The sequence below is a fragment of the Lygodium microphyllum genome, chromosome 19, assembly GCF_053477565.2.
Source record: "Lygodium microphyllum isolate KBCC chromosome 19, Lygodium_microphyllum_v1.1.10, whole genome shotgun sequence".
Taxonomy (NCBI): domain Eukaryota; kingdom Viridiplantae; phylum Streptophyta; class Polypodiopsida; order Schizaeales; family Lygodiaceae; genus Lygodium; species Lygodium microphyllum.
Window position 1 is genome coordinate 100801723 of NC_141153.1, and position 27063 is coordinate 100828785.

The window sequence follows — 27063 nt, forward strand, 5'->3', positions numbered from 1 at the left end:
CTAGTAGCTATGAGCTCCCGCTAGTGGTAGTGTCCTTGAGTTGACACTAACTCCAAGAAATCAAAGATGGCAATCTTGTTCAATAACGGACCCAAAATGAGATAAGTAAGACTTCCTTGCATATTCTCAAATCCACAAGCTAGGACTATGTTCATAAGCCATGCAACTAACCTCATCTTACAATCATAGACTCAAATGATATGTGAAGCACCCTAAGAGCTTTTCTCCACAACTCGTAAGCCCAGGGGCAGAGTGTCTTTATGTCTCCTCCGGCTCCGAGCATTTGACATAGGCCACTAGATCTCTGTAGAATAGCCAAGCCAAGTGCCAACTTGAAACCAACATTTCTCAAGGAAAAGGGTGGTAATGACCTTATTGAAGGCCAATTACAGTAAGTACTAAATTCACAACTAAAATTGAAATAATACCAATTAATTCTTGCACATTGAACACCCCTATTGGCCCCAAAATTGGCACTCCTTGCGGTATTTCTTTAGCCTATATTGCAATTTCATGGAGTATATTGAGATTCCTTCAATCTCCTCCACTAATGCAAATGCCACTTGATGTCATAAATGACCAGCAAGCATTTGATCTAATTTTCCCCTTGGTCTAACCGGAAATTGGCCTTTACCTTGCTCCTTGGATGACAAATTCAACCCCAAATTCAATGTTGGCTGGTTGGCCTCTTGGAATTCCTAGAAATTCCAAAATTTAGTTGCTGACTTCCAAGTCCTAGGCCCTGAATTCCAAGCACACTTCTCGAGGTAACTATCAAGCTTAGGGGTCTATAGAACAAATTCTTCAATTGCACCCTCCTAGGACTAACTTTGGTTAAGATCTTTAGAGGCAATTTATGTAATGGCTGAGAGAATAGAGAGAAAGTTGTGGAGAGAGAAAATTCAGAGATTTGTGTCGAGAAATTGCTGACATGGAGCTATTGTCCGTGTTTCCAGCTCCAAATCAATTCACTAGCAGCAATAGGGATATCAAAGGCTGTAATCTTTAGGAGAAACTGCATCAATAGCAATCGCTACCTTTCCAAGGTCGAGCCAAGGTCAAGAATATATAGTCATCTTCACAAAATGGTCTCTAAGGGTTGGGAAACAGCCCCAAAAGCAGGCAGCAGCAGTCCAACACCTCCCACCCAACAACTCATGATTTCAAAAACGACATTTCCTTCTCTCCTTCAGTCCCAATTCAACCTTCCCAAACTTTGAATAGGAAGTTTTGCCAAGTGGCAACCTTCCCTATCCATTTTCCAGCAAGTTCTTGCCTTATTAAATTAATTTTCAGAATATCAATTTTGAAAATTAATTTAATAATTAAGTTGTTCCAAAAAGAAAAAATTCAGATCATCCATAAATTAAATTGGCTTGGCCAATTTGTCACCCTAGAGTATTTATTAGCCCCTAAACTGACATTAAATAATTAATTAATGCCTAGTTCTTCACTTTCTTTTTCATCATTTTTGTTCTAAAAGTCCCTTACATTGCTACTAGGATACTTTGCCTTAAGGAGATTAATTAATAGAAATTTCTCTCGTGTGAAAAAAAGAAAATGCGTGTATCCAATATAGTCTCATTTGTGGAGCTGCAGTAGAGTCCACATGGTTTTTGGAGAATCATCATAATACACACATGTGAGTGTAGAGCAAAAAATAGGACAATCATGGCAAAGGCATTGAAGAAAATTCGCATATTGGCGAAGATCCCAATCCATGTTTGAGAGATCTCTATACCAATCCTCCACTCTGGAGGGCCTAGCTCCCTAACACTTTGCATAATGTCTTTGGCCCCACTAATGCCATGGGGTTTGTCTTTGTGCCTCAGCCGGTAGCTATAGTACTACTATCTATGAATACAGTTGTGCTCATCCTTTACTTTCTTCCTCTCGACACTCACTTTGACACCCTTGCAACTTCCACTCTGTATACCCTTTTCAAGTTTAAGCCAAGCAAATTCATATAGATTCACTTACCAAGACAAAAATACATTTATCAAAAGGGTGACAAAAAACTCACATTCTTTTGCTTGTGCAATAGATGGCTAGCAGTAAGGACCTCCAAATATTCAGTTGTCACAGGTACCCACCTGCATATATTATTGTCTCCTTGTTAGTGCATTGAAAAGGTATCTAGTACTACATGTCTCAGTAATTAGGATTTTCTACAATCCACAATCCGAAAAATGAAACAGTCCAATGTCTCATAGAAGAGCTAAGTATCGACTCTTGAATCTTGCCTAAAAGTATGAAATTGCAACATCACCACAATAGCAGTGGGATAATCTCCCAGTTTATTTGTAGATATTAAAACAGTAAGCATCATCACTTAACTAAGTTTCAGGGATCTCGCATAGAACATCTGTCATAAATTACTGCATATTATTTGTTTTCAGTTACTAAATGCAAAGATGTTGTTCAACAATACAATTTTAAAACCTGTTTGTAAAAGAGCTGGATTTGGTTCTTAACATTCTGAGCCCATACTGCTGAAGGTGGCTCAGAACCATTGCCTTCTTGTTAGTGATTAAAAGAAAGGTATTTCCCACTGCTTGACTAGATTCTCAGAAATTAACAACCATACTCTCAAAGATGAAAGAACATTGTCTATTAGAATAGGCAAGTATCAATTCTTCCCTAAATGTATGAAGCTGGAAGACCCCCATAACTCCATTAGCGTAGTCTCTATGTTCGTTTGCAAATCTTAAAACAGTAAGCATCAGGCATGTGACTACATTTCAGGGATTCCAAAGAAATCATAATGTCATGAACTGATACTGGATATCCTCAGATATTTGTTAATACATAAAAAGGTGGTGTTGAACCTAGAATTTAATGACTGTTTGTTCAACAGCTTGATCTGATTTGTGAAATTTTGAACCCATTTTGCTGAAGGTGAATCAGAACCAACAAGCTGCTGAGAGTGAAGAAATTCGAAGTACCAGATGTTGCAAGCTCGTAGCCCTTCAAAAAAAGCCAAATGTCCTCCATGCCTTGTAACACCCAGAATAACATTGGAATTTACTCTGCTTAAAACAATTTATCATTTTAAATATCATAAAGGTAAAGCTGTTACAAATGATGAAGCTACAGAAAAAATGTGTTATGAATCTACAAAGGAGGATCCAGACCAGTAAAACGTCCTCACCTACATTCATCCCAAGGAATAGCTTCTTTTGTACACACAGGATCATCTAGAGCACTAATAGAAAAGAGTGGAATAGCTACAGAATCCAAGTAGTAGGCACTGCTACACTTCCGATAGTATGTATCAACAGTCTGTGAAGCAGTGAATGGAAAGGCCTTGTGGTGTTAGCAATAAGTTAGATGCCTGAAAATGTTTGAATAAATGAAGAGTTACAGGGATTGTAGAGAATTCATGCCAACCTCAAATTCACCAACAAGCCGTGTGCAATAATTATCGAAGTCTCTGACCGTCCGTGACTGTCAACACCAAAATTTCCACATCTTCTATAAGATCCGTGTATAATCAACTGAAGTCACAAGAATGATAGAAAAAGAAGATACTATCACAAGCTAACTGCAGCTGTTTGAAAAAATGTCAGGCAGATGTCTTTTGTTGCTATTTCCAAGGATGAGAAGCTTTTTATGCATCACTTAAAACATAATAGCACTTTTTTGGCCCCTTCAGGGATAGCTTAAGTAAATGCAAGGCTCACAAAAAATGTGACCTCTTATGTAACAATCCAATTTGGCCTTCATCCCTCTCCTTTCTAAACCTTTGAATTGAATACAGTATCCACACTGCATTCTATTCAAGTGCCTCCATAGATAAAGTAATGGCCTGGCTTTCTGGTTATTGTGGGTGCTGAGGGTGCAGGTTGAAGTAGGAGGTTTTGACCAATGATGTCCAAGATTTCAAAGGTTTTTACCAGTTTCCCCCTCTTTGTGGCAGCTTTCACCCCAGGACAAGCAGCAACAAGTACAGAAGGGCCTCGATGAAGACATGCAATGGAAACCTCTCATGACACACCGGAGGACTCTACAAGTGCACGGTGCCCCCTAATCCCTTGCTTTGCACATCATCATCACTGAGGCACAACTCCAGTCTGTCTACACCAGGGAGAAGGAACTGGAGGAGATTGGGATCTTCTGATAGGTCATGGGTCGTTCTCCATTCAAGGCATGGCTTCGAGATTGGCTCCACTCCACCTAGCACGTCAGTACCTCATGGATAACAGACACAATACTGATGGGGCAAGACATCTTAGTGGTTTGCCTCACCTCAACGGATGCAGCTTAGAAGCTCATTGCCAGCTCCTTGATTGTATCTTCAAGGGGTGTCACTTATTTGGTTCCTTGATACAAAGGTTACATGGTTTTGAATTTCGCTCTTCATACGAGGTTTCCCACATATCCCATTACCCTCCTTATCCATGTAATGTAAGCATTGACTGAATCACCCTCTTTTCATACACTCTATCTCAAGCTACTTGCACAAGAAGGCAGCACGAACTTCATGGTACACCTGATACAGAGAGGCAAATACATCCCATGCTTGTTCGGTCTTTGTGCACAACCAAACGACAATGCAATCAATGCATGCGCCTGGGCATCTCTCCCACCCCATCTGAACTGATCAACAATGGAGGAGCAACTGAGCTGGAGCAGATGAGCCATTAGAGACGCTAGATGAATCAGATGAACCTACAATTGGCTGTCCAACAGGTCCTGCACGCCTAAGTCCTGTGTCAAATGCATATGTCCATGATTGTTTTGCAACCAGCACATGACAAATCGTGTATATCCACATGGGGCAGTTGGTACCATCCGACTTTTCAATGTTTGCAAACATGTTAAGCACATCATTTTGAACCATAGTTGCACTAGTACCACGTACGAAAGGTTTGATACTATACCATACTTTAGGTACCGTACCTTACGTATTAGTACCATAAGGTACCAACTTAATGGATACATCTTTCCCATTCGAACTGCACTTTGGGACGAGCTAAATGCTCCTTATACTAATATGATTCTCCCATAAGATTAGGTTATTTGAGATTCAAACAATTTCTCTCAACCTTCTCTCTCTCTCAAGCCCACATTTCTCTTATTTGTATGATCATTCATGTATGATGTATCCACTCCCATCTATGTAGTTATAAGTTGTAGGTAGCAGTAGCGCATAATGTGCATGCAGCATTAGGTTTTGGCATGTTACCCTCAAGTACTCATCTTATATACTCTAATAGCATTGCTATTTAGACTTGAAATATCTATTCTTTTTATCTTTAGTCCAAAATAATCAAGTTTTTTTTTTCGTACTAATATCGTAATATACCTTATAAAATCTTAAGGTACCATTTAGTACCGTATTTTATTGTACCGTACCATATCGTGCCTTTCATACAACCTGACAACTATGTTTTGGACCTATAGCATAAAACTTAAAAATGGGGATGATTTAGCAGTGAATTTGAATGGAGGACATTGCTGCAACCACCATGAAGTAGCAGAAGGGCAGAGGATAGGTGTTGGACTGCTAAAGCTGATGTTAGGCAGCATTGTGGTTGGTGGCAAGCTGACGGCCAGGTAACTCAACAAGCAGCTGTCTGTAGGCAGCAGCAGTGGTGACCAAGCTGACAAACTGAGGGAAAGCTGAGCTGAGAGCTCGATGACAGCAGCAATGGCAACAATTCAAGAGCTAAATGTCAGCAGCGGAGGTAGTTTTGATACCACTATTGGATTGATATTCAATTGCACACACACACACATACACACTCACAATGAACAGTGAACAGCAAGAAAGAGAGAGATTGCTGGAATGTAACATCCACTAATGTAAGAATGATTGAATGAAAGTACCACCCTCAGGTTCGCACAGAGAAAAACACATTCTTTCACCTAGCTCCTCATATTATCTGACATTTGAGCCCACTAAATTGGTTCACACACCCATTGAATTTATGATGAACTCTTTGTGCTTTGTTATATACCTCGGGAGCCATTTCCCCAAGGTGTCATTAATAAAATTTTCTTTTCTAAAAAAAATGTGCACCTTTTATTCAGTCATTCCTACTTCCTCTAGTGCTCAATTGCTATTTCCCCTTGCAACAGTTTGTGAAGTCTTTCTCTGTCTCTCTCTGTCACTCTTTCTCTTTCAGGTCTTATGCTTCCATGGTTGTGCAGGTTTCAGATAATAACGTTTATTCCATATAACAACTCTCTTTCAGCTACTATTGACATGCATGTTCTGTTACGGATGCGTTTCTGAATATGCAGATGGACTCATGATTGGCATAAGCCCCTTAATGGCCTAAGTGAAATTATGCATGGTGTGACTGTAATCATCACGTACTGAACACAAACACTGCAGTCTTGTTTGCTGATATTTCATTGGATAAGAGTTTGTACATTGATTTACAAAATAGAAACCTCCAAGTCAAAAAAGGGGAAAAGAACTGAAAAAATCATGGTACTCAATGTTCTCCAAGCTAGCCCTAACTGCAGCCATCATCTTATGAACATTCTTCTCATAGACAACAAACAAGTCCCCACCTTGCTTATGAGATCCCAGTCAGCGATACGAGACAGAGCAACCTGATGCCTGTTGAGGCAAGCAAAATGATGTTAATGTCGAGTATAGATATGCAAACACAGTCCATACAGAGCTGCAAGGTGTTCAGCTTCATACACTTGGGCATAGCTCCGAAGACCAAAAGCTAAAATTTTATCATAAAATCTCTGCACCAGTCGTCTGTTGATAAATCTGTCACAAACCTGTAAAAGAATTGTTAGAAACATCCTTAGAAAATAAATAATGCCCAAGAGAACGTCAAAACACTTGAAGCACTGATGGTTTCTCACTTTGTTAAGCATTTAGAATACAGTAAACTTACCACAAGGTCCCAAGGGCAGCAAATAGCTGCTGCACCCCCTAATGGGGTCTTCTCCCTTTCCTCTCCAAGATACTTGACCTGAGTTTTGAGCAACATTTTGTGAACAATCAAGGAAAACATCAAAAATTAAATTAATGCTGTACATGCCAGGAACATAACCAGGAAAAGCTCTCTCGGAGCAACTAAGCTCCAAAACATTGTTAAATATCAGTATAGATGAACTTACTAATATATTTGCTCCAATGCTTGTCCCAACGGCCAAAAGGGGTGTCTTTGGGTGTGCTTGGTGAATATGCTTAATAATCATCCGCAAATCCTCAGTCCATCCCGCATTGTAAAATTGATTGGACTGCACAAGAGATATGGAGAACTTCAATTCGAAGGTGCTACAAATCATTATATCTGACTGTTTGATAATCAAATGCATCAAAATGTTTTGGTTATCGATGCACACAAACTAATAAATGACTCATACAACAGTGTCGTTGCTTAGGCAAAACCGTACACTTTGGCAAGAGTTGAAGCGATGGTGGGTAGAATGCGGTAATGACCATAAGCCACAAGGCCTTCCAAACCATGATGCTGTGGCACATATACCCAGCCTAACATTGAATCCCATGTCTAAGTCCCCACAAATAAACGCCTTTTGGGAGGGCACTGAGATGATGCACGTAGTCTTATTTGTCGTTGCCTTAGGAGAACACTACACAAAAGGGGATAGTGGATCATAATGGCACAACCCTTATGTTAGTAGCTTCTTCCAAAAGGGTTCCATCACCTTTCATCTTCATGACTTCCTTAGGAAAGTTTTCTACAAGACCCCATTAGCAATACTTAAAAGCAGCATTTATAGAGGGAGTACCCCATAGTGGAGGGCCACTATAGACACATCTCAAACCTAGTTCTCTTTACCAAAGCAAACATTCTTCTTGCAGTAGGATTGCCACTGAGGGAGATAGAGGCCTTACCCTTTCAGCTATCATGAGGACGTGAAATTTCATTGCTTTGTTTAGCATTTGATTAAAAGTTAATTGAATGTGCAAATGTGACTTGCACATGTGAGGTGCAAGTTAAATATTTTACAATGTGGGACCCAAGACCCTAAAATATCAGTCGATGCCAAAGGCAAAAGTTAAAATAAGTTATGCCCAATAGGTATTAGGTGGTACCTGTTGTCAAATTTGAGCCTAGACCAATTTATTGGCTACTAATGTTAGCGGTGACATTAGAGACTAGGAATTAATGAATTAATTCAATCATTGGCTAGTGGAGTTATTTTTCTAGGCACTAGAATATTTATTAAATTAACTTTCACAATTAATTTTTAGAATATTGATTTAATAAGCTAGGTAATGCTAGAAAATGGGATTAAAAGGCTGCCACTTGGCAAAACTTACCTATGCAAATGGACAAAATGTTTTTGGGGGCTAGTGAAACTCTATTTCAACCATTGTGAGAGAGAAGGAGCTATAACAATAGCTCAAGGTCCTAGCGCAAGTCATAGCGTACATGAGGGAGCAGCGATCTTTTTGGAGGTCCTAAGCTCATTCTCTCTCATCCCCCAACCATCTCTCAAGTTATCTCAACAAAATCTCATCCCCCAACCATCTCCCAAGTTATCTATGCTATAAACCCTAATTTACAACAGAATTTAGGGTTTTGACAGCCACCTCACGATGCATGCTCACGGTCTAGGATTTAAATTCTAGCAACTGAAATTGAGAAATTTTAGGGAGATTCAAGAGGCCAGATAGCCAATATCAAATTTGAAGCTAAATTTACCTTTCAAGGGATAGGGTGAAAGCCAACCCCTAAGTTAACCAAAGGGCAAATTAATTTGAAGGCTTGCTAGTCAGTTTGACAATAAGTGACACTTGGATTAGTAGAGGAGATCAGAGAATCTTAGTTGTACTCCATCCATTTGCAATAAAAGTTAGAAGAAATACCGCAAGGGGCACCAATTTTCGGGCCAACAGGCTATCCATTGTCCAAGATTAAGAGGTAACCTTTGTACTTTCAGTTTATGTGAATTCTATGCTTGTTGTAATTAGTGTTGAATCGGATTAGTACCACCCTATCCAAGGAGGAAGGCTGGTTTCAAGATTCCATTGCTGAGATATCATCAATTGCCTCAAATTGGTGGGCTTGAGGGACCTAATTGAAGGTTAGAAGCTTTACTCTAGTGCTGAAATTGTATTCAGCTAAGCAACCACAACAAAAATGTCTTCAAATAGTGAGATGGGATCAGGCAGTGACGATGCATTTCATTCTGAAAATGCACATAATAAAGGGAAAAATGCAATGCCTAATTTTGAAACATGCTTACAATATGGATAGCAAGCTGATTATGTTGGTTTAGACCAAAATGCAGATGCTTCTATCCTACAGAGATTGATAACTAGTAAGAGGAAGAGGAAGAGGAATTTCATGACCAACGTAAAGATCAACTGAGGATGGCAATTTAGATATTTGTACAATTGGCAAATGATCTTGGTTCATACACTTTTTGTACCTCTAAAAGAGGGTAGCAAATGCAAGAATAGGAAATCATCCTCAAGAGCTTCGAGATAGCAAGATACACCGAAGGAAGAGTCAATACAGCAACATGATGTTCCAAATATGGGTATAGAGCATAAGCAAATGATGCCAGTGGGGCAATTGATACATATGCAAGGCAAACTTGGAAGTATTGATCCAATGCTTTTGGACAATAAGGCATACATGCAATTATGGGGCAGCCATGGTACTTTGGTGGTGGCACTAGTTTTGATGCTATGGTGGGTCACAAACCATATACAAGGATGTATGGCACAAATCCTTATGATATGCGGCAACCAATGCATGATGTGCAAGGCCCAGTGGATCCATGTATGGCTGGTAATATGCATAATCCCATGTATAGCAATGTTGGCATGCTATTGGGGCACAAAGTGGCAAGTCTAGCAATGCATATATGCAGCCCACTATGTTTGGAACTCATGGAACTAATATTGGTCATGCAAATGCTCTATATAGTATTGATCATGAGTAAAAATGAATATGGTAATAGCTGCATGAAGAAAAATGGAGCTATTCATGCATGCAATATATGGAAAAATGTATCTTTGTATGGTTGGTAGTATGCAAATTCCCACCCAGAGTCACATTGCAATGGTCCAAAGTAGATAAATAAGAATATTGGCTAATGCATCTGGTGCTCCTAGCATCTCAAGAACATGAGGGGCTAGTCAATTGGATGCAATGTTGCATATTAGTTAAGTTGGAAATGCAGCAATATGAAAGCACAAAGGATCTCCATGCTCTAGAGAGACAAAGGCCTAGAACCCAATTGAGGTTTCAAGGCAAGCGAAGTAAGATGTAAAGTTTCTACGTGCGTCTTGCTGAAGCTTTAGTGTTGTTTCACCTTTAATGAATGGAATGGATGGAGAAAGGTGACTTGGCAGATTATCTTAAATGTTGCACTTTACCTTGATGTGTTTATGTAAGCATAAGGACCAACTCAATCAATTATCAACATGAAAATTAGAGAGAGAGAGAGAGAGAGAGAGAGAGAGAGCAGTCGACACCACGTTAAGAGAGAAACCGGTCCCTTCCTCTTTACAGGAATTTATTGAAACAAAATCACGAGCACCAAGTGCATGAATCCTATATAAAAGACTAATTTGCTGCAATTCTGAAAATTAAGGTTTTAAAATCCTAATTTCTGCAAACTCCGAGTAGCAAGTCTCTTTTCTTTAGTGCTTGGATTAGATCAAGTCTCTTTTTCAATAAGACTCTTTTTTGCCTAAGTAGAAAGTGCTTCTTGGATGAGAAAAGATAGAAGAATATAAAGTGTGTGGCTGAAATTTCAGCATGAGAACTTATTTCAAATGAAAAGAGGGATCTCCAATAAATAAGTGTGGAGCTTGGATGCTCAAAAGTGAAAAGTAGAGGCTACAAATGACAAGTATTTGTTGAAAATGATAAGTGTAGAGATACTTGTCACTTCAAAATGACACATGTCCTCTTCTAGATGCCACATATCACTTTTCTAGAGAAGAAAGCTTCCAAACCTTCTACTCTAAAACTCTGTCAAATGGTTAAAAATTTGAGATAATTGCTATGGAGAAAATTGTTCCTTGCAAAATTCTGCAGTCTTTGACACGAACATAATTTCCATTTCAGTAACTTTCAAAAATAGTAAACTCCTAAATTTTAGAAGTTGCCAAATTTAGCTTCTGAAGAGCTTCATTATATAGGTTCACCGATTCATGGTTTGTTTCTTCTATCGTGGGCATCTAGTTTCACTTTTGAAACTACTCATTATATCAGCCTCTAGTCAATGTGACTATGTGAGGGTAAAAGTTTTAGTCATATAAGCTTTCTGGTCAATTTGACCACTCAACTGAACTTTTACTTTCACTTGGGCATCTCTTCAATAACGACCCAAGTATAATTATAGAGTGTTCAAGCCATTGGCCACCCTTAAATAGAAAAATGAACATTTAATCATATTTAAAAATACTTAAATAATACAAATTGCCTTTCAAAATACATGAGTATCAACTTAATTTAAAATTATTGAGCCAATATCTCTTGGTAATAATTAATATACAAAAGGTTTGTTACATCCCTCCCTCTTGTAATCCACCTTGTCCTCAATACGTTACTTGAAGTATTTTTAATCCTATAGCTTCTTCATAAGCTACAAATATTTCTACATAGTCTTTAAAATAAGCTTTTAACATCTATTTAGAATCTAAATGAGAGTAATTTGTAAATTTCAAAAGAATTTTTTTAGAAATGTTTCTTTCTCGTTTCTTGATCATATAAAAGACTATATGCTTTGATTAAAGTATCTCCACCTGTTCATCTACTTTAAATGAATCCTCTATTACGGGTTTCAATGGTGGAGGCTCTACATAAAGCTTCAAAAGATGCATATGAAAAGCATTGTAAATTCTCCAATGCTCTAGAAGTTATAACCTGTAACAAATATATTTAATCTTTTCAATGACTTAAAATGGCCCATAATTTCTTACTGCGAGCTTAGAGACTTGAAATAAAGGCTTGTTAGAGCTTCTTAGATAAGCTATATTAGATTTCAGTCACGCCCAATCTCCTTCTTGTAAAATCAATTGCCTTCGATGCTTATCTGCTTCTTTTTTTGTTTTTCTTAAGATCTTTAGATAGCTCGTATAACTTGGAGCGAAAGTTGCGTCCACATCATGCACAAACTCATTAGCATGAAATACATCCTCCTTGGTTTTGAGAATAAGCAATAAGAGTGGTTTTCCATATATAATCTCAAATGGTACTTTACCTATAGAAGTATAAACTGTGTTGTCATAGTCATATTCTACCAAAGATAAATACTGGCTCCATTGTTGGTTGGCTTCATGGCAATAGTACTTCAACATATCCAATATTGTGAGATTGGCTATCTCATTTTGACCATCTGTTTGAGAATGATAAGAAAAAGAAAATGTAAGCTTTGTACCCAAATTTTCAAAAACAGCTCACCAAAAGAGACTAGTGATTCGTGAAACTCTATCATCCACAATGGATTGTCGTAACCCATGATAGTTAAAGATATTCTAGTCATATGTTCAAACTTGAGTCTTCTTGACTAGAATGAAATGAGTCTGTTTGCTAAACTTGTCAATAATAGTCCATATGCCATCATTGTTATTTCCTAATTTTGATAAGCCAAAAATAAAATCCATAGCAATGCTTTTCCAAGGTTCGCTCAGAACTGGTAATCGTTACAAAAGCCTTACAGGGTTTGGCAATTAAACATAATCTTTTGGCACATAAGACATCCTTTGATAAATTGTTCAATATCTCATCGAAAACTTGGCCAAAAGAAATACATTTCAACGTTGATTGTGGCCAAAACACCACGATCAACTACCTTGTTTTGCTTCCCAAGAATATGTAATATTTAAAAGTTAAATTGAGCTAAATAATTAGCCCATCGAATATTCTTTTCAAAAATCTTTCGTTGGTTGAGAAAATATCTCAAATTGTCATGGTCCATCTTAATGAGAAATTCTCCACTTAAAATATAGTCTCTCCAATCTTTTAAAACTTGAATGATAGTCATTAACTCCTCAACATAGGTAGTAGCATTTTTTTCTGCATTTTGCAACCTTCTGATTGTTGAAGCAACTGCATGCTCCTCCTAGATTAAGACTGCACCAATACAGTCTCTTAAAGCACCACTTTCCACAAACAAGGGTTTCAATAAATGAAATATAATCAAAACATGTCCTTTGTCGATATAAAACTTTAGAGCTTCAAAATATTACTTCTCTAGTTTGGTCCATCGGAATGCTACTGCTTTCTCGGTGAAATCATGCAATGGTTCAACAACCACTGCAAACCATTTAACGAATCTCTTGTAATAAGAGCATAATCCCAAGAAACTTCAAACTTCATGAACACTAGTCAATTCTCGTCATTCTACAATAGACTTGACTTTTCTAGATCCATCCAAATCCCATCTTTGGATACAATATGATCCAAGTAGTGAATCTCTTCTAGGAAAAATTCACTCTTTTTGCCATTCACATAAAGATAGTGTTTGCGAAGATCTTGAAATACTCTTTTCAAGTATTGCTTATACTCTTCTTCATCTTTTGAAAGAATAAACCCAAATATCATCAAAGAAAGTACCTGTAAACTTTCAATGTGCACTAATGATTCTTTCAATCATTCTATTAAAGGTTGCAGGAGCATTGGTGAGACCAAATGGTAGCACCAAAAGATCTCCTGAATGTTGTTTTATGAATATCTTGAGGAGCAAATCTTATTTGATGGTAGCCACTCTTCAAATCAATCCGGTTGAATACTTTGGATCCATCCAATCTATTTAAGATATCATCAATTCTTGAAATGGAAAACCTATTCCGAATTGTAATTTTGTTGAGTGCCCTATAGTCTACACACATGTATCAAGATCTATCTTTCTTCTACACTAAGAGGATTGGAGAGCAAAAAGGTGAGAAACTAGGTCTTATTAGACCCTTCTCCAAGAGCTCATTCACTTGCTTCATGATCTCCTCTTGTTGTGTTGGACTCACACGATAGGGTGGCCTATTTGGAGGTGAGCTCCCAAGAATGAGATGAATGTAATGATCTTCTAGCCTCTCTAGTGGTATCTCGTCAGGTAATGTGTTTGGAAAACAATCTTCTCACTCCTTTAAGAAACTCATTCGGTCCTCGTTTATATCTACGAATCACACATGTTTTTCCATTATGGACCTCCAGATTGGTTATTCCCTTGGGCCTTGTAATAGACTTTCCCTTTGTTATCTTGGAAGTCGGTTACATGCTGATCTTGTAATTTGCCTCCATATATTTTGTCCCAAGGGGATTTAACAATAGAACTATTCTTTTCTCTAGAAGCGAATCGATTGGTCAATATAGCAGCACACACAAATAAAAGTCATTTGAATGGCTGCTTGCACAGCAGCAACTGCAGAGACATTCAAACAGATTCTTCATCCAGAGCCATCTTAAGATAAGCTAACCCATAGTTTCAAAGATAATGGCATAGGAACCATCCATTCACCAATATTATCTAAATACCAAACAATTTCTGATGCGGACAAAACATGGTTCTTAAATTTTTCATGTTCCAAGCACTTGTGCATCTTTAAGCCTTTACCCCTACAGCAGACTCTCTAGGTTTCTTTACTTTGAATCTAAGCATATACTAAAATATTAATATTGTTGTGTTTACACTACTTGACTCTGTAATGATGATGAGAAGTTCCAAAGACTTGCATAAACTTACCGTTATTGACACTCCTCCAAGTCCACGATGATTTGCAACCACAACTCTCCACCCTTTCTGAGCAATAGAGTGGACAAGGTGCTTGATATACTGTAATGCATTTAGCTGGATTCAGAAATCCGTAAAAGAAATAGTGTGGATAGAACTTGATATGTACAATCAACTTACAGCATCAGCTGAATCGCTTGTCAAACCAGGGATAACGACAACAATAGGAATCATCTCATTGAATAATGCCCTTCTTGACTGGCCTGGTACCTCAATGTTCTTCATGCCTGAGATTGGATTACAGAATGGTAAGTCCTTTCCCTATTCTAGCAAGCCTTTTTTGTAATTAAAAATTAATTGATTGATTGCATGACCCACATGCCATGGAATCTCCTTTTATGCATGCAGATCCAGCTGTACAAGAATGTTCTAAATGAAAAGCAGAGCTTGATCGGACAGTAACCAAAAATATCTAGGTTTCACAAGTTGACTAGAGGATCAGCCATGACAAGTAACCTTACAAAATACAACAAACACACAATTCATGAAAATTTGTTAGATTTGGATGGCATAAGGAGCAAAAAAACTCATTTTTTCAAGTGCAGCAAGTGGTCTAGAGTACATGCATGCTAGAGGTAAAAAAGGGGCTCATTTAAGTATTTCCTGAACCACCTGAAAGATCATGTTCCCAATGACATGGCACTGGCTGCCAATATTTCCATCCAGTTATCCATTTTATCTGCGACTCCTACAAAGGCAAAGACATATGTGTTCATGACAAGCATGCATGCAAGGGAGGAATAGTAGCATAGCAAGCTTCAAAGGCGTAGATTGGCCCAAGTTGAGAGTGCTTTAAGTCCTAATGCCTGTTTGGACCCCTATTTGTAAACCATTGTCTACAGACAATAAAGACTACTGGTTGACAGGATCTACATCCCTGATACCTACCCAAAACCTCTTTAAACTGGCTCTTTGAAGACATCACATTGAATGAATATGTACCTGCAACAATGCATATACAAGCCTTACAATGTATTGTTGCATAGCCGATATAGAAGTGACTTGACATTGCTGTATCAGGGAGTGTTGTCCTTGCAGTTGACGTATTTGGTAAAAAATAGAAATGGCATTTCAGCAGCCAGAAGATTTCTTTGTACACATAGTAGCCCGATCAAGTATTGCCTTGCTGACTTAGAAGTCATGTGAGTGAAATAGGGAAGAGATTTATCTTTGTCACTTAATGTATTCAACCAAAACAGACTCATTACTTTTTTCTTGTTTGATGAACCAGAAAGGTGTTTCCAGCACTTCTGTAAACGTAGAGGCTTCAGGTCTATGTGTCACATCAAAGATTCAAAACAGATTGTTTAACAAACTCTATTTAAAACTAGGGAACTGTGGGTTTAGAATTTATAGCTTTACAATGTCCACCCAAACAGCATCCCTGAAATCAGAGTTTATTAATCCAGAGGAATCACCAATGACTTACATCCCTTCTACTTGCACACATCCTGAGATCCTGCACATGTCCTGACAATCAGTGCTGCAGATGTACAACAGCTGGATAAAGAATGATACTGAAAAAGGCTGGAGAGATGAAAACTGTGGAAAGTATGTGGAGCTGAAAGCAGACAGCAGAAAACTGAAAGAGTTATGCAAGCAAAGATACTGAGCAGGCAAGACTATATACAAAGAACTCGAGGCAAGTTGAATGTCAGGATGAAAGTGGAAGAAGCTAGACTGAGGTAGTAACTGAAGCCTTGATCAAGCTTTGTTTGCACTTCCACTACCATGAGAATGTTGAGAATCTCTTGTATAGCTAGTAAACATGAAGTTACTTGTTTCACAATCACAGTCGATAAAAATGTTAACAAGGTTATCAAACACAGCATGTGCAAACTCTTTGTATGTCCACCAAAGCATAATACATGATAACAACTTGGCAGGACCTGCAGCATGGAAAGGGTCTTACCATCAACTGGGTTTATCCAATCAAGGGCAATTGTCCCTCCATCAGGTGTATGGCACAGTTGCCTGGACACTCACAGAACATAAAACACAGACACACTTTAAGCATCAAGCTTTTTGTTTCATGGCAAAGTTATCTAGCTAAGAGATTCATAAGTACAGAGCAAAGGAAAAACAAAATCACATTAGAGCTGTATTGAAACTTTTGTATCTCAAACAAAACTGCAACTTGTGTTTCACAATGCTCTTTCCGCACAAGAGAATCTTAGCTAACCAGATCGACAGTAAGATGTAATAAAGTATTTCCCTGTTTACAGCATAGCCAGCAAATGAATGAACATTCTTGAAAACATATCTGGTCCATGCGAATAATTTCGCATAATCCCCAAACGGTTATCATATTAGCCAAACATCCAAAAATATCTATGAAAAGGACATGATGGAAATCAAAGTGAAAGTAAGTAATCTTTGCAGAAACTCCCTGGTATACCCCAAATCAAGCATTGTACTGTTTGCAAAGTGCTTCAAATGCAACTTATTTACCCACGATTTGTGCACATGTTTGACTATCAAGGGCAAGCAACTAACAGATATCATTGTCCTCTGCCATTTTGGGATGGGATCTTGGACAAGGCAGCTGAAGATGAGAAAGAGTCTGTATGATCAATTTTGTTACTTATGTCTTCACCCACTACTTAAATTTGAGGTTACATTCATTTTCCTCACAGAGCGTTGAATTAAATGATAACTTTCTAAACCAGCTACCCATTTTATAGCTGCTACAAATTATTTCTATACCAAAACAGCGGGCATTGCATCCGAAGGCTCCAAAAAGTCTGGCTTCAATCATGCATGCAACAAGCACCAGGAAGAAAACATATTGAATACCTTATGATAAATTGAGCATGAGGATTGTACTTATCCATATTCTAGTCCTCTGTCAATTTTTGCCTACCTTCAGTTGCTGGGGTCCTGACGACCTGCCTTGCTTATAGAGCTGCTATTAAGCATTGTAGCTTTATAAGACAGAAAAGAAATGCAGTCTTTTAAAAAAACCCTTGTGTAGGTACATCAAAGGCTTTCTAGAGCCTCCCTTTAGTAATCATATGCCCCTGTTCTGGGCAGAGAAAACACATGAAGCACATGACAGAAATTACGATTGTACATAGCATATGTAGCCACTGAAAAGACAACTGATGCAAGCTTCTAAAAAGAACTTAAACTGAATGTGGCCATGTGTTCCAGAAGGCTTTAAAAGCATCTTGACTTTGCCCTTGTCCTTTAATAATGTCTTTTCAAATCCTGTGTGAGTGCATTCAAGAAAAGAGAAGCAGACAGAAAGCACATCATGGAACACCATAGTTCAATTGTTTTCCAGCCGGATGTAAGAAATCTTATTACCGGCGATACTCAACCTGTGGTGGTCGTCCAAAGAAATGCAGAAACGCAGTCTGCAAGTGAGGAGAACAAAGCCATGGAGTAGGCCAAAACCTGCCATGTAAAAAGACTTAAAAAGAAATTTGTGGTGTCTGTTTTGCATGTTTAAAAGGGAATTTTTGCAGTGCCACAAATGGTAGATAACATAAATGGAATGTGTGATATAGGACATTATTCTGTTAAAGTCAAGAGTACATTATAAAGTTACAATGCATCAAGATATGTTCAAACATATGTCCTGTGATCAAAGCTAAAGTGGCTTTGCTTCTGTCGAGAATCCCATCCTTTTAGCTCCTGCATTAAATCTATTGAGGTTTCCGGGTAAAATCTTCTGGTACAGTTTATACTTGTCCCATAATGTTCTCAGAGATTTTTTCGTTCTTTTTACACCACCTTTTTGTCAGACTCAAACATAAAAACAAATTTTAACTTTCAACATAGACAAGTATAAAATCACCTAGAATTGAACAACAAAGAAACACCTGGTCAACCTGATGGCATTTTATAAGCTTTTTCCACTCCAACAACACAACAAGTGGAGTAGTACCTACATCCTACAGCTTGTTAGTTTTACAAGCATACCCTTGTGAACCTAGAAGGAAGCTGTCTTATAGGCTTAGCCATTTTTGAACCAATTAAATTGGTGAAAAAGAAAGGTGGAGTGAAGTGTTTATGTGTTAGTTATCAAAATCAAGAATAAGCATTGACTTTATCAGATAGAGAATATATATGATCAATTATGTGGAGCAAGAAGTACTAGCATATATCTTACATCTTGCTATCACCAAGTAGGCAATTGAAAATAGGATGCCCCAAAGACTGCTATTCGAACTAGAGCCGAGCATCATTGTCTTTTGCATTAATCGATGCAACGTTTTGGCTCGCGAAGATGACCCAAAGGCACTTTCTAAACTAGATGTGGACATTCCGAGTTTTAAGAGTCACCTTTTGGGTTGACTAATGCGCTAGGTACATTTTGTGAGAAAACGTGCAAGAGGAAGAGGGTATAGAGGACATCACCTCAGATATAACCCAAGAGAGTCTTGCCAAACACCAAGCGAGGTTTTTCGAGAAAAATCAAAAATTGAGCAAAATTAGTCAAAATACCAAGAGATCAGGAAGCTTAGAGCCATTTGGGTCATACACAAATATCATGCTCTACATAAATTAATTTTCCAACTCATTGAAAATCATAAATAATACATACCTTCGAGTGGTTCATAGCAAAAATTACTACAAAGATCAATATGGAGTTCTTCCTAGGCATGACATGTCAATACACCTAGTCCATATGCATTATTATGTTCTAATTGGAGATCACAAAATGATCTAGGAGGACTTCATCAAAAGGGTAGCAAATAGATTTTTGAGCTTAGCAACTAATACTTTTTATGATTAAGATCTTGGTAGTCATGCCAATAGGACATGCAACTTTCTGAAATGTGAATTTGTAGAGTGCTGGGCTACTCAAAAATCATTCATTTATTATATTGTCTTGGCAATTGTGTGGTTTCTTTTAATGTCTTAATACTTTTGAAATATTACTCTTTCCATAGGTCCTTTTGACTAAGGTGGGTGCTTGAAAAATAAGAGACTTGAATGGTTGTGGAATATAGAGCAAGGGTATGGATTGAATCTCCATCCCATTACTAAAATCTTCCAAATTTTTTCATATCTGTCTCAGTACTCATCTTCATCTCCATGTGCTCATCTCCATCTCCGTGTACTAATCGCCATCCCATTACTAAAATCTCCCAAACCGAGTAATGAGTAAACCGAGCTCCTTATACCTATCTTATTACTCATTACGAGGACAAGCACATGAGTATACTCCTCTCCATCCCACATATCAAAATGTTTGGCATCCTTCTAATCTACCTCCATGTTGACCAACTTGTGGAGGCCATTGATATTTTCAATGTTGCATCATAATAGAATGGGTTCTAAACAATTTGGCCTCTTATAAGAATGGCACACTACAATTTACCATGATGCTTTGTGGCAGCAATATATTCATGTAGCTTTAAACAATAAATCATCGCAATAAAACGAAATTCATACTGATGTGTTACTCTTAATAAAAATAAGCCATCATGAGACTACTAGGGTGCTCAACACTCTTATGATTATGATTGCAATGCCTCATCCTTCATTCTATAACAATATAGGTTGTGCCCTTGACATAACTAATGCTAAAAGCAATCCTGCAATAAAACTCTAATGGATTTTCAGGATGTAGAGATAAAGTGAGTTAGACCAAGCACAAATGATCTCGTGGAAAAGGAAAGGCATAGATAATTTCTCTCTATATCACTTTCTCATTTGTTTTTTCCTTTCATGCAAGTCTTTGGGAAAGCTACTTGGATGGTTGAGAGACAAGGAGTTTAGGACGATAATATATACCCTCCCCCCCAAAAAAACAAAAAAAAAAACTCTCTTGTGCATTCTATCCCATTGTAGTAGCAATCTGTCTCCTTCCATTTCTCGAGGTTTCTATTCTATGTACTTCCCTTCCTCTTCCCATCGTTCCACATTGCAAGGCCTCTCCTTAAAGTTCTTTTTTTAGAATGTATATAGGGGCTGCTCCCGCACATGCACAAGGTGGGTGAGAAACACACAAAGTAGGTATATATCGGCTACTTTGGTGATTTTAATTAGCTTAACTTATACATAATCCCTCCGACTAAGATGACATTTCTATATGGTGTTCCATAACCCTTGGTTAATGGCTCTAAGTCCCTTATTGATAAGCTGGCTTGATCAAGAGAATCTTCCAAAAATACTAAGTAGAAAGTGTCTTGGTTACATGATTACCATGGTATTAGTCGTGAAATAATTGTACTTGGTCTTGAGTACTTGGTGAACTCAAAAAAATAATTGCTACCCTCTAGATAGAGTTATCCCAATTCTTTTGCTCATTGAAATCCCAAATAACAATAAGCATGGACTAGATAGAAGAAAATGTCTCTAGACATATTTTGGCTAACTCAAAAACGTAATTACTACCCTTCGGATAGAGTTATCCCAATTCTTTTGCTCATCTAAAATCCAAATTACAATGAGCATGGACTAGATAGAAGAAAATGTCTCTAGACACATTTTGGCTAAGAATAACTTCATATTGACCTTTGCAATGCATGTAGATAATCAAATATTTAGATATCCAAAAGACCTTGAACTTTCTTATCTCAAAGTATTTTTTAATGAGTTCCACTTGCCTTTTGAGTTTGCTTGAAAATGTATCTTAAATGATTTGTGAGCAGCCCAACACTCTACAAATTCACATTGAAAGTTGGATTTCTTGCTAGCATAATACCAAGGCCTTAATTATAAAATAATGTTAGTTGCTAAGCTCAAACACCTATTTTTTTACCTGAGTTCCCACAAACTATTTTTTTAATCTAAAATCGAAACATAGCTATGCATATGCCCTAAAAAATGCATTGATATCTCAAGGCTAAAAAAGCTTCATAATAATCTTTGCCATAAATTTTATTATGAAGTGGATGTATGTGTTTATGATTTTCAATCATTTCATAAGTTTATCTTTGTAGAGCATGGGATTTATATATGATCCAAATGACTCTAAACTTCCCAATTTCATGGTATTTTAGAGTTTTACTTGGTTTTTAAGTTTGCTCAAAAAACCTTGCTCAATGTTTGGCAAGCCTAAACCCAAGGAACCAAGAAAGTGATTGATTCCCAATCGTCCAACACCTCAAGATGGCTGCAAAACACTCTTCTCTTGCTGTTCATCACAACAAATCAGCAAGCATGCATCTCCTCTTGTTGCTACAGCTCTCCAAACTTGGGCTGCTCCAAAAAATGAGAAAGAGAGGGAGGGAGAGAGGGAGAGAGAGGGAGAGAGAGAGAGAACCCAAAATAGTCAAGATCAAGTTTCCAAATGAATAACTAGTTGCTCCTTAACCGAATCACGTTTTTTATTAAGGGCTAACTAATGACTTGGTCATTAACCATAAGTGAGTTGCTCACTAGCCAAAACTTTAGCTTAATAACTTAAGTGTCCTAAGTGAGCTGCTCACTGAACAAAACTCTCAATGTAGCTCAATTCTAAGGTACAAACTTTTAAATTAATGAAAGTTTCACATTGCACCTTACTCATTTTGTCTTGGCCTTGTACCATATAGCCTGCACAATTGTCCACCGCATGTCCCGATATCAAATCTTTCACCACTAGTGTAATGGTCATTGTGCCAAGAGCTTGGGGTGCCAAAATCAAGAAATCACTAAGCCCATTTCTCATTCTGGTGACACGACTACTATTGGTAAAGGTTCTAAGCCATCAAGAAGAAAAAACATGCAAATGACAACAAATTCCGAATATGCAACAAGACACGGGCATCAAATTCCTTCTCCTCAATGAGAGGTGGCTATAGGAGAGAAGGGCTCAACAACTATGCTGCAGTTTTACCCCCAATTTCAAAGTTGTTGGCACTATTGTGCAGCACTAAACAAGATTACGACCAAGGTGTGAGAGTGCACAATGTTGGGAATAAAGGCCTCGTGCCTTTAAATGTACTCGGGTGTGAACACACCCTTAGCACTTGTACTTACACATATATATCTATCTAAAATCTAAAGGTACACTCGTCATTGTACCTACAAATGTGCTCACTCTCTACTCTACTCTATCTCACTCTCTGTATTTCACTGTGCGTAACAACTATGTGTCTCAATCTCTGTGCCTAACCTGTCACTACAAACTGGTATCAGAGTAGGCAAGAGACAACTCAGCAGCTGCAAGATTCTTAGGTGGACTCGACGAGTAGGAGTTGTCATAGTCAAGCAGTTAGCTGCGGCAGGCAGACTCGTGAGCAAAAGAGACAGTCGATTGGTTCAAAACACAAAATAGCAACAGCAGTCGATTGGATCAGGCAACTGCAGTTGACAAGGACCAGTGGGTAGTGGACAGCACGTAACAGGGCAGCAATCGGCGACTAGTCCAGCGGTCCAGCAGGCGTGACGGCCCAGCGGGGCTCATGGGCTCAAGGACGGCGACCAGCGAGCAACTTCAACGAGGCGCGCAATGGACAGGACCAACGGGCGAGGACAGTCCTGACGAGTCAATGGACTTGTCATCCAAAATTATTTTCTTCAAATTTTTTTTTTTAACTCCTCCTTCTAACCGGCATTCGTGCGCATAAGCACAAAACTCAGATTTGTGCCAGAAATTTGGGGCTTTTCCCAAATTTGAGGATCTCAACACGGAATTGGACAATCAAACTCAGAAATTGCAAAGTCAGTGTACATTTGCCCAGGAATTTTGGGGCCTTTCACATTTTAGTGAAATTCTTTCAATTTCATTGAAATTAGTGTACGCAGGACTTGGAAAACTTGGGGATTTGTCCAGATTTTATGCAAGCAAGATGCAACAGTGATATTTGTCTCAAAAATTGCAGGAATTTGTGACATTTTGTCCCTGCCATTTGGGGCTTTTCATGTACATGCACAAATGAAATTCACCCAATTTCTCGATATTGATGCACATTGGACCCCGTGCAATTTGGGGCTTTTACAAATTGGGCAAAATCTGTGCAACATTTGGTTAGTTTATGTACATGCAAGTTGAATTCCACACAATTTAGACATCAACACTTGGTAAAATTTTGGGGTTTTGCTGAAATTTCTCTATCTTGGCAAAATTGGCATGTTCTATGCATGACAGAGAAAATGTAGATGTGTGGTTGATGCTTTGAGCACAAAAAATTTTGGGGCTTTTGACCGTTCGAGTCAAATTTTATGCCCGTGGGTACATGCACAACAAAAATTGCAACTAAAATTTGGGATTTCTCATGTAATGTGATGTATATGCCCTTGGAACAGCTGTAATCAGTTATGGAATGTTGTAGCACACGGTTTGGTGCTTCTGAAAATTTATTTACAGATCTGAAATCTGTACTTCTACGTGGTCATTTATTGCTGGTCGGTACTTGTTTGTACCTTGGTCACTTGGGTGACAGTTTGGGCCTGCATTTGTTGGTTTATTTGTTACATTTGGACTGAAAATCATGGCTGGCAGCAATGACAGCAATAATCTGATGCACATAAAGAAGCTTGAAGGCGCACATAACTTTGCAGTTTGGCAAAAGCAGTGCCACAATATCCTGTTGCAAAAGAAACAGGCAAAGCCGATCAAAACCAAAGGGGCAAAGCCCGCGGACATGGAACAGGACGATTGGGATGAGTTAAATGAGCTTGCACGCTCAACCATAGAGCTATCGATTTCTCATGCCTTGCTATTCAACATTGAAGGTTTGGATTCTGCATATACTATATGGACTAGACTAGAAGAACTGTATGCACAGAAAAGTGTTGCAAGCAAAGTGTATTGGCTGAAAACACTTATGGATTTGCGTATGAAAGAGGGTACAGCAATGTCTACTCACTTGAGTGAGTTTAACTCCATTTTCAGCCAGCCGTTGAAGTTCATGATTGATGAGGAATTTAAGGCTACTTTCTTGCTTTGCACTCTACCAGAGAGTTGGGATACATTCAGGACTGCTATGAGCAATTCTAATGTAATCCTTTTGTATGCTGATGTAGAGAGTGTTCTACTTATGGAAGAGATGAATCAATGCATCCAGTAAGTCTTCTAGTGTTTTGCATACTAGGGGCAGATCACAGCAAAAAGGCAAATATGATAGCAAGGGACGCAATAAATCACGTGACAAAGATGTTGAATGTCATCATTGTGGCAAGAAGGGTCACTTTAAACGTGATTGCTAGAAATGGAAGAAAGAGAAAGGAAAAGGCAAAAAGACAGATGATAGCAAGGAAGAGAAAAAGGACAATCAGCCTAAGAAGAGCAGTGTAAAAATTGAAGAGGTGAATGTAGTCACTCATGACAGTGATAGTGGGAGTAATGTACTCTTTGTCTCTTCACACTTTGGTACACATACTTTACTTGCACATACAGATGATGACATGCATACCTAGATTCTCAATTCAGGTGCTTCCTTTCATGTCACCCCTCATCATGAGTAGTTCTCCGCCTATACAAGGGGTCGACATGGTGTTGTCCATCTTGGGGACAACTATGCATGTGAGATTGCAGGTATTGGCAGTGTGCAGCTACAGTTTCAGCATGGCTCTATCTTTACACTTCAGCATGTACGGCATGTACTTCAGCTCAAAAAGAGCTTAATTAACACAGGGCAGCTAGATGATGATGGTTTTCATACCACCTTTGGTGATGGAAAATGGAAGATCTGTAAGGGATCTAGGGTTATTGCCAAAGGTTACAAGAGTGATACTTTCATGTATCTAGTGTGCGTGGCCATGTTGTTGCCGTGACCAAGCAGCCAAGCATTTCTTTGTGGCATAGCTGGTTGGGACACACGAGTCAAACAGAAATGAAAGTGCTTTCTCGTTTGGGTTACTTGCCTTGTCTTTGTTATGCTGATTTTGAGCACTGTGATCATTGTATTTATAGCAAACATGCACAAACGTCTCATAAAAAGTCTCTTTCTTTAAAATCTTCTCCTCTAGAGTTAGTACATTCGAATGTATGTCAAATGCCAGGATTATCTTTAGGGAGAAAGAAATATTTTGTCACCTTTGTCGATGATGCTACACGGAAAGTATGGGTTTACTCTATTCGTAGCAAGGATGAAGTGCTTGACAAGTTTAAAAAATTATTGGCATTGGTTGAAAATCAGACAGATAAGACACTTAAGTGTCTTCGCTCTGATAATGGTGGGGAATATGTCTCCAAGGCCTTTTGGGCATTTTGTGACAGCAAAGGGATAAAGAGGGAGCTCACTGCCCCTCATAATCCGCTCCAAAATGGAGTTGCAGAGCGTATGAATCGGACCATACAGAATAAGATCTTTACGATATTGTCTCATGCTGCATTATCCCATGGTTTTTGGACAGAGGCTGTTATAACAACCATTCACTTAATTAATCAGTCACCAAACAGGTCTTTGGGGGGAGTTCCCCAAAAAGCATGGTCGGGTAAGCCACCTTCATATGCTCACCTGAAAGTGTTTGGTTGCAAGGCTTTTGTGCACATTCGCAAAGAAAAACACAGCAAACTTGAGCCAAAGTCCTGTAAATGCATTTTCCTAGGATACGGTGACGAGGGTGAAATGGGGTATAAATTGTGGGATCCCGATAAAAGGAAAGTAATACACAACAATGACGTTATCTTCTAGGAAAAACACATGCACAAACAGCCCGAAAAGACCAAGGAGGTCCATAGGGTTGTATTCCGGGAAAAAATACATTTTGGACAACAAAATGTGCCCGTTGTACAGCAGCAAATACTTGCTGTAAATGAACCTGTAAAGGCAAGAAATTGTGCTGGAAATGATCAGCCAGCTATTGCCCATGATAATGAGCCACTACATGTGTAACCAGGACAGCAAGCTGTTAATGCTGATTTGCAAGCTGAAATGCCAGGACAGCATACTGAAAATGGAAATTTACAAGAACAGCCAGTAAACAATGACCATTGGGTTAGGAGATCATCTAGGGCTACTAGACAAGCTGACACATTTGTTCCTGTTGCAAACAATGTGGCTAATTATGTCATGTTGACAGACTGTGGTGAACTGTCTTGCTTCAAAGAAGCAATGGACAGACAGGGCAGCAAAAAATGGTATAAAGCCATGTTGTTAGAGATGGAATCTCTTGAGAAAAATGGCACTTGGGACTCGGTGCAGTTGCCTAAAGGGTACAAAACACTTCCATGCAAATGGGTTTACAAGATGGAGGTCACTTCTGGTTCCTCACCAAAGTACAAAGCAAGATTGGTTGCAAAGGGGTACAAGCAAGAGCATGGAATTGACTTTGATCAGATTTTCTCTCCTGTAGTCAAGATGACTACATTGAGAACCATTTTAGGCTTAGTTGCCGTTGAGGATATGGGGCTTATATAGATGGATGTAAAGACTTCCTTTTTACATGGTGATCTGCATGAGGACATATATATGCAGTAGCCTAAAGGGTTTGTTGAATAAGGGAAAGAAAAGATGGTATGTAAACTCAAAAGGAGTTTGT

General features: G+C 38.5%; 1 protein-coding gene across 5 annotated transcripts in view; it reads right to left on the bottom strand.

Moving 5' to 3' along the window:
- The window catches only part of LOC148020207 (uncharacterized), a 79132-nt gene that overhangs the window by 21969 nt on the left and 30100 nt on the right, over nucleotides 1–27063 (bottom strand). The window contains exons 2-14 of one of the 5 annotated variants that reach the window (XM_087700515.1): nucleotides 18004–18093; nucleotides 16607–16668; nucleotides 15583–15636; nucleotides 14815–14921; nucleotides 14647–14736; nucleotides 7093–7215; nucleotides 6867–6944; nucleotides 6662–6747; nucleotides 6526–6574; nucleotides 3391–3447; nucleotides 3152–3282; nucleotides 2946–3029; nucleotides 2024–2093 (exon numbers count right to left, since the gene is read on the bottom strand). In XM_087700515.1, the coding sequence (XP_087556641.1) occupies nucleotides 2024–2093; nucleotides 2946–3029; nucleotides 3152–3282; nucleotides 3391–3447; nucleotides 6526–6574; nucleotides 6662–6747; nucleotides 6867–6944; nucleotides 7093–7215; nucleotides 14647–14736; nucleotides 14815–14921; nucleotides 15583–15636; nucleotides 16607–16668; nucleotides 18004–18093 (1081 nt within the window). The other 4 variants (XM_087700516.1, XM_087700519.1, XM_087700517.1 and 1 more) reach the window with 4 other exon arrangements.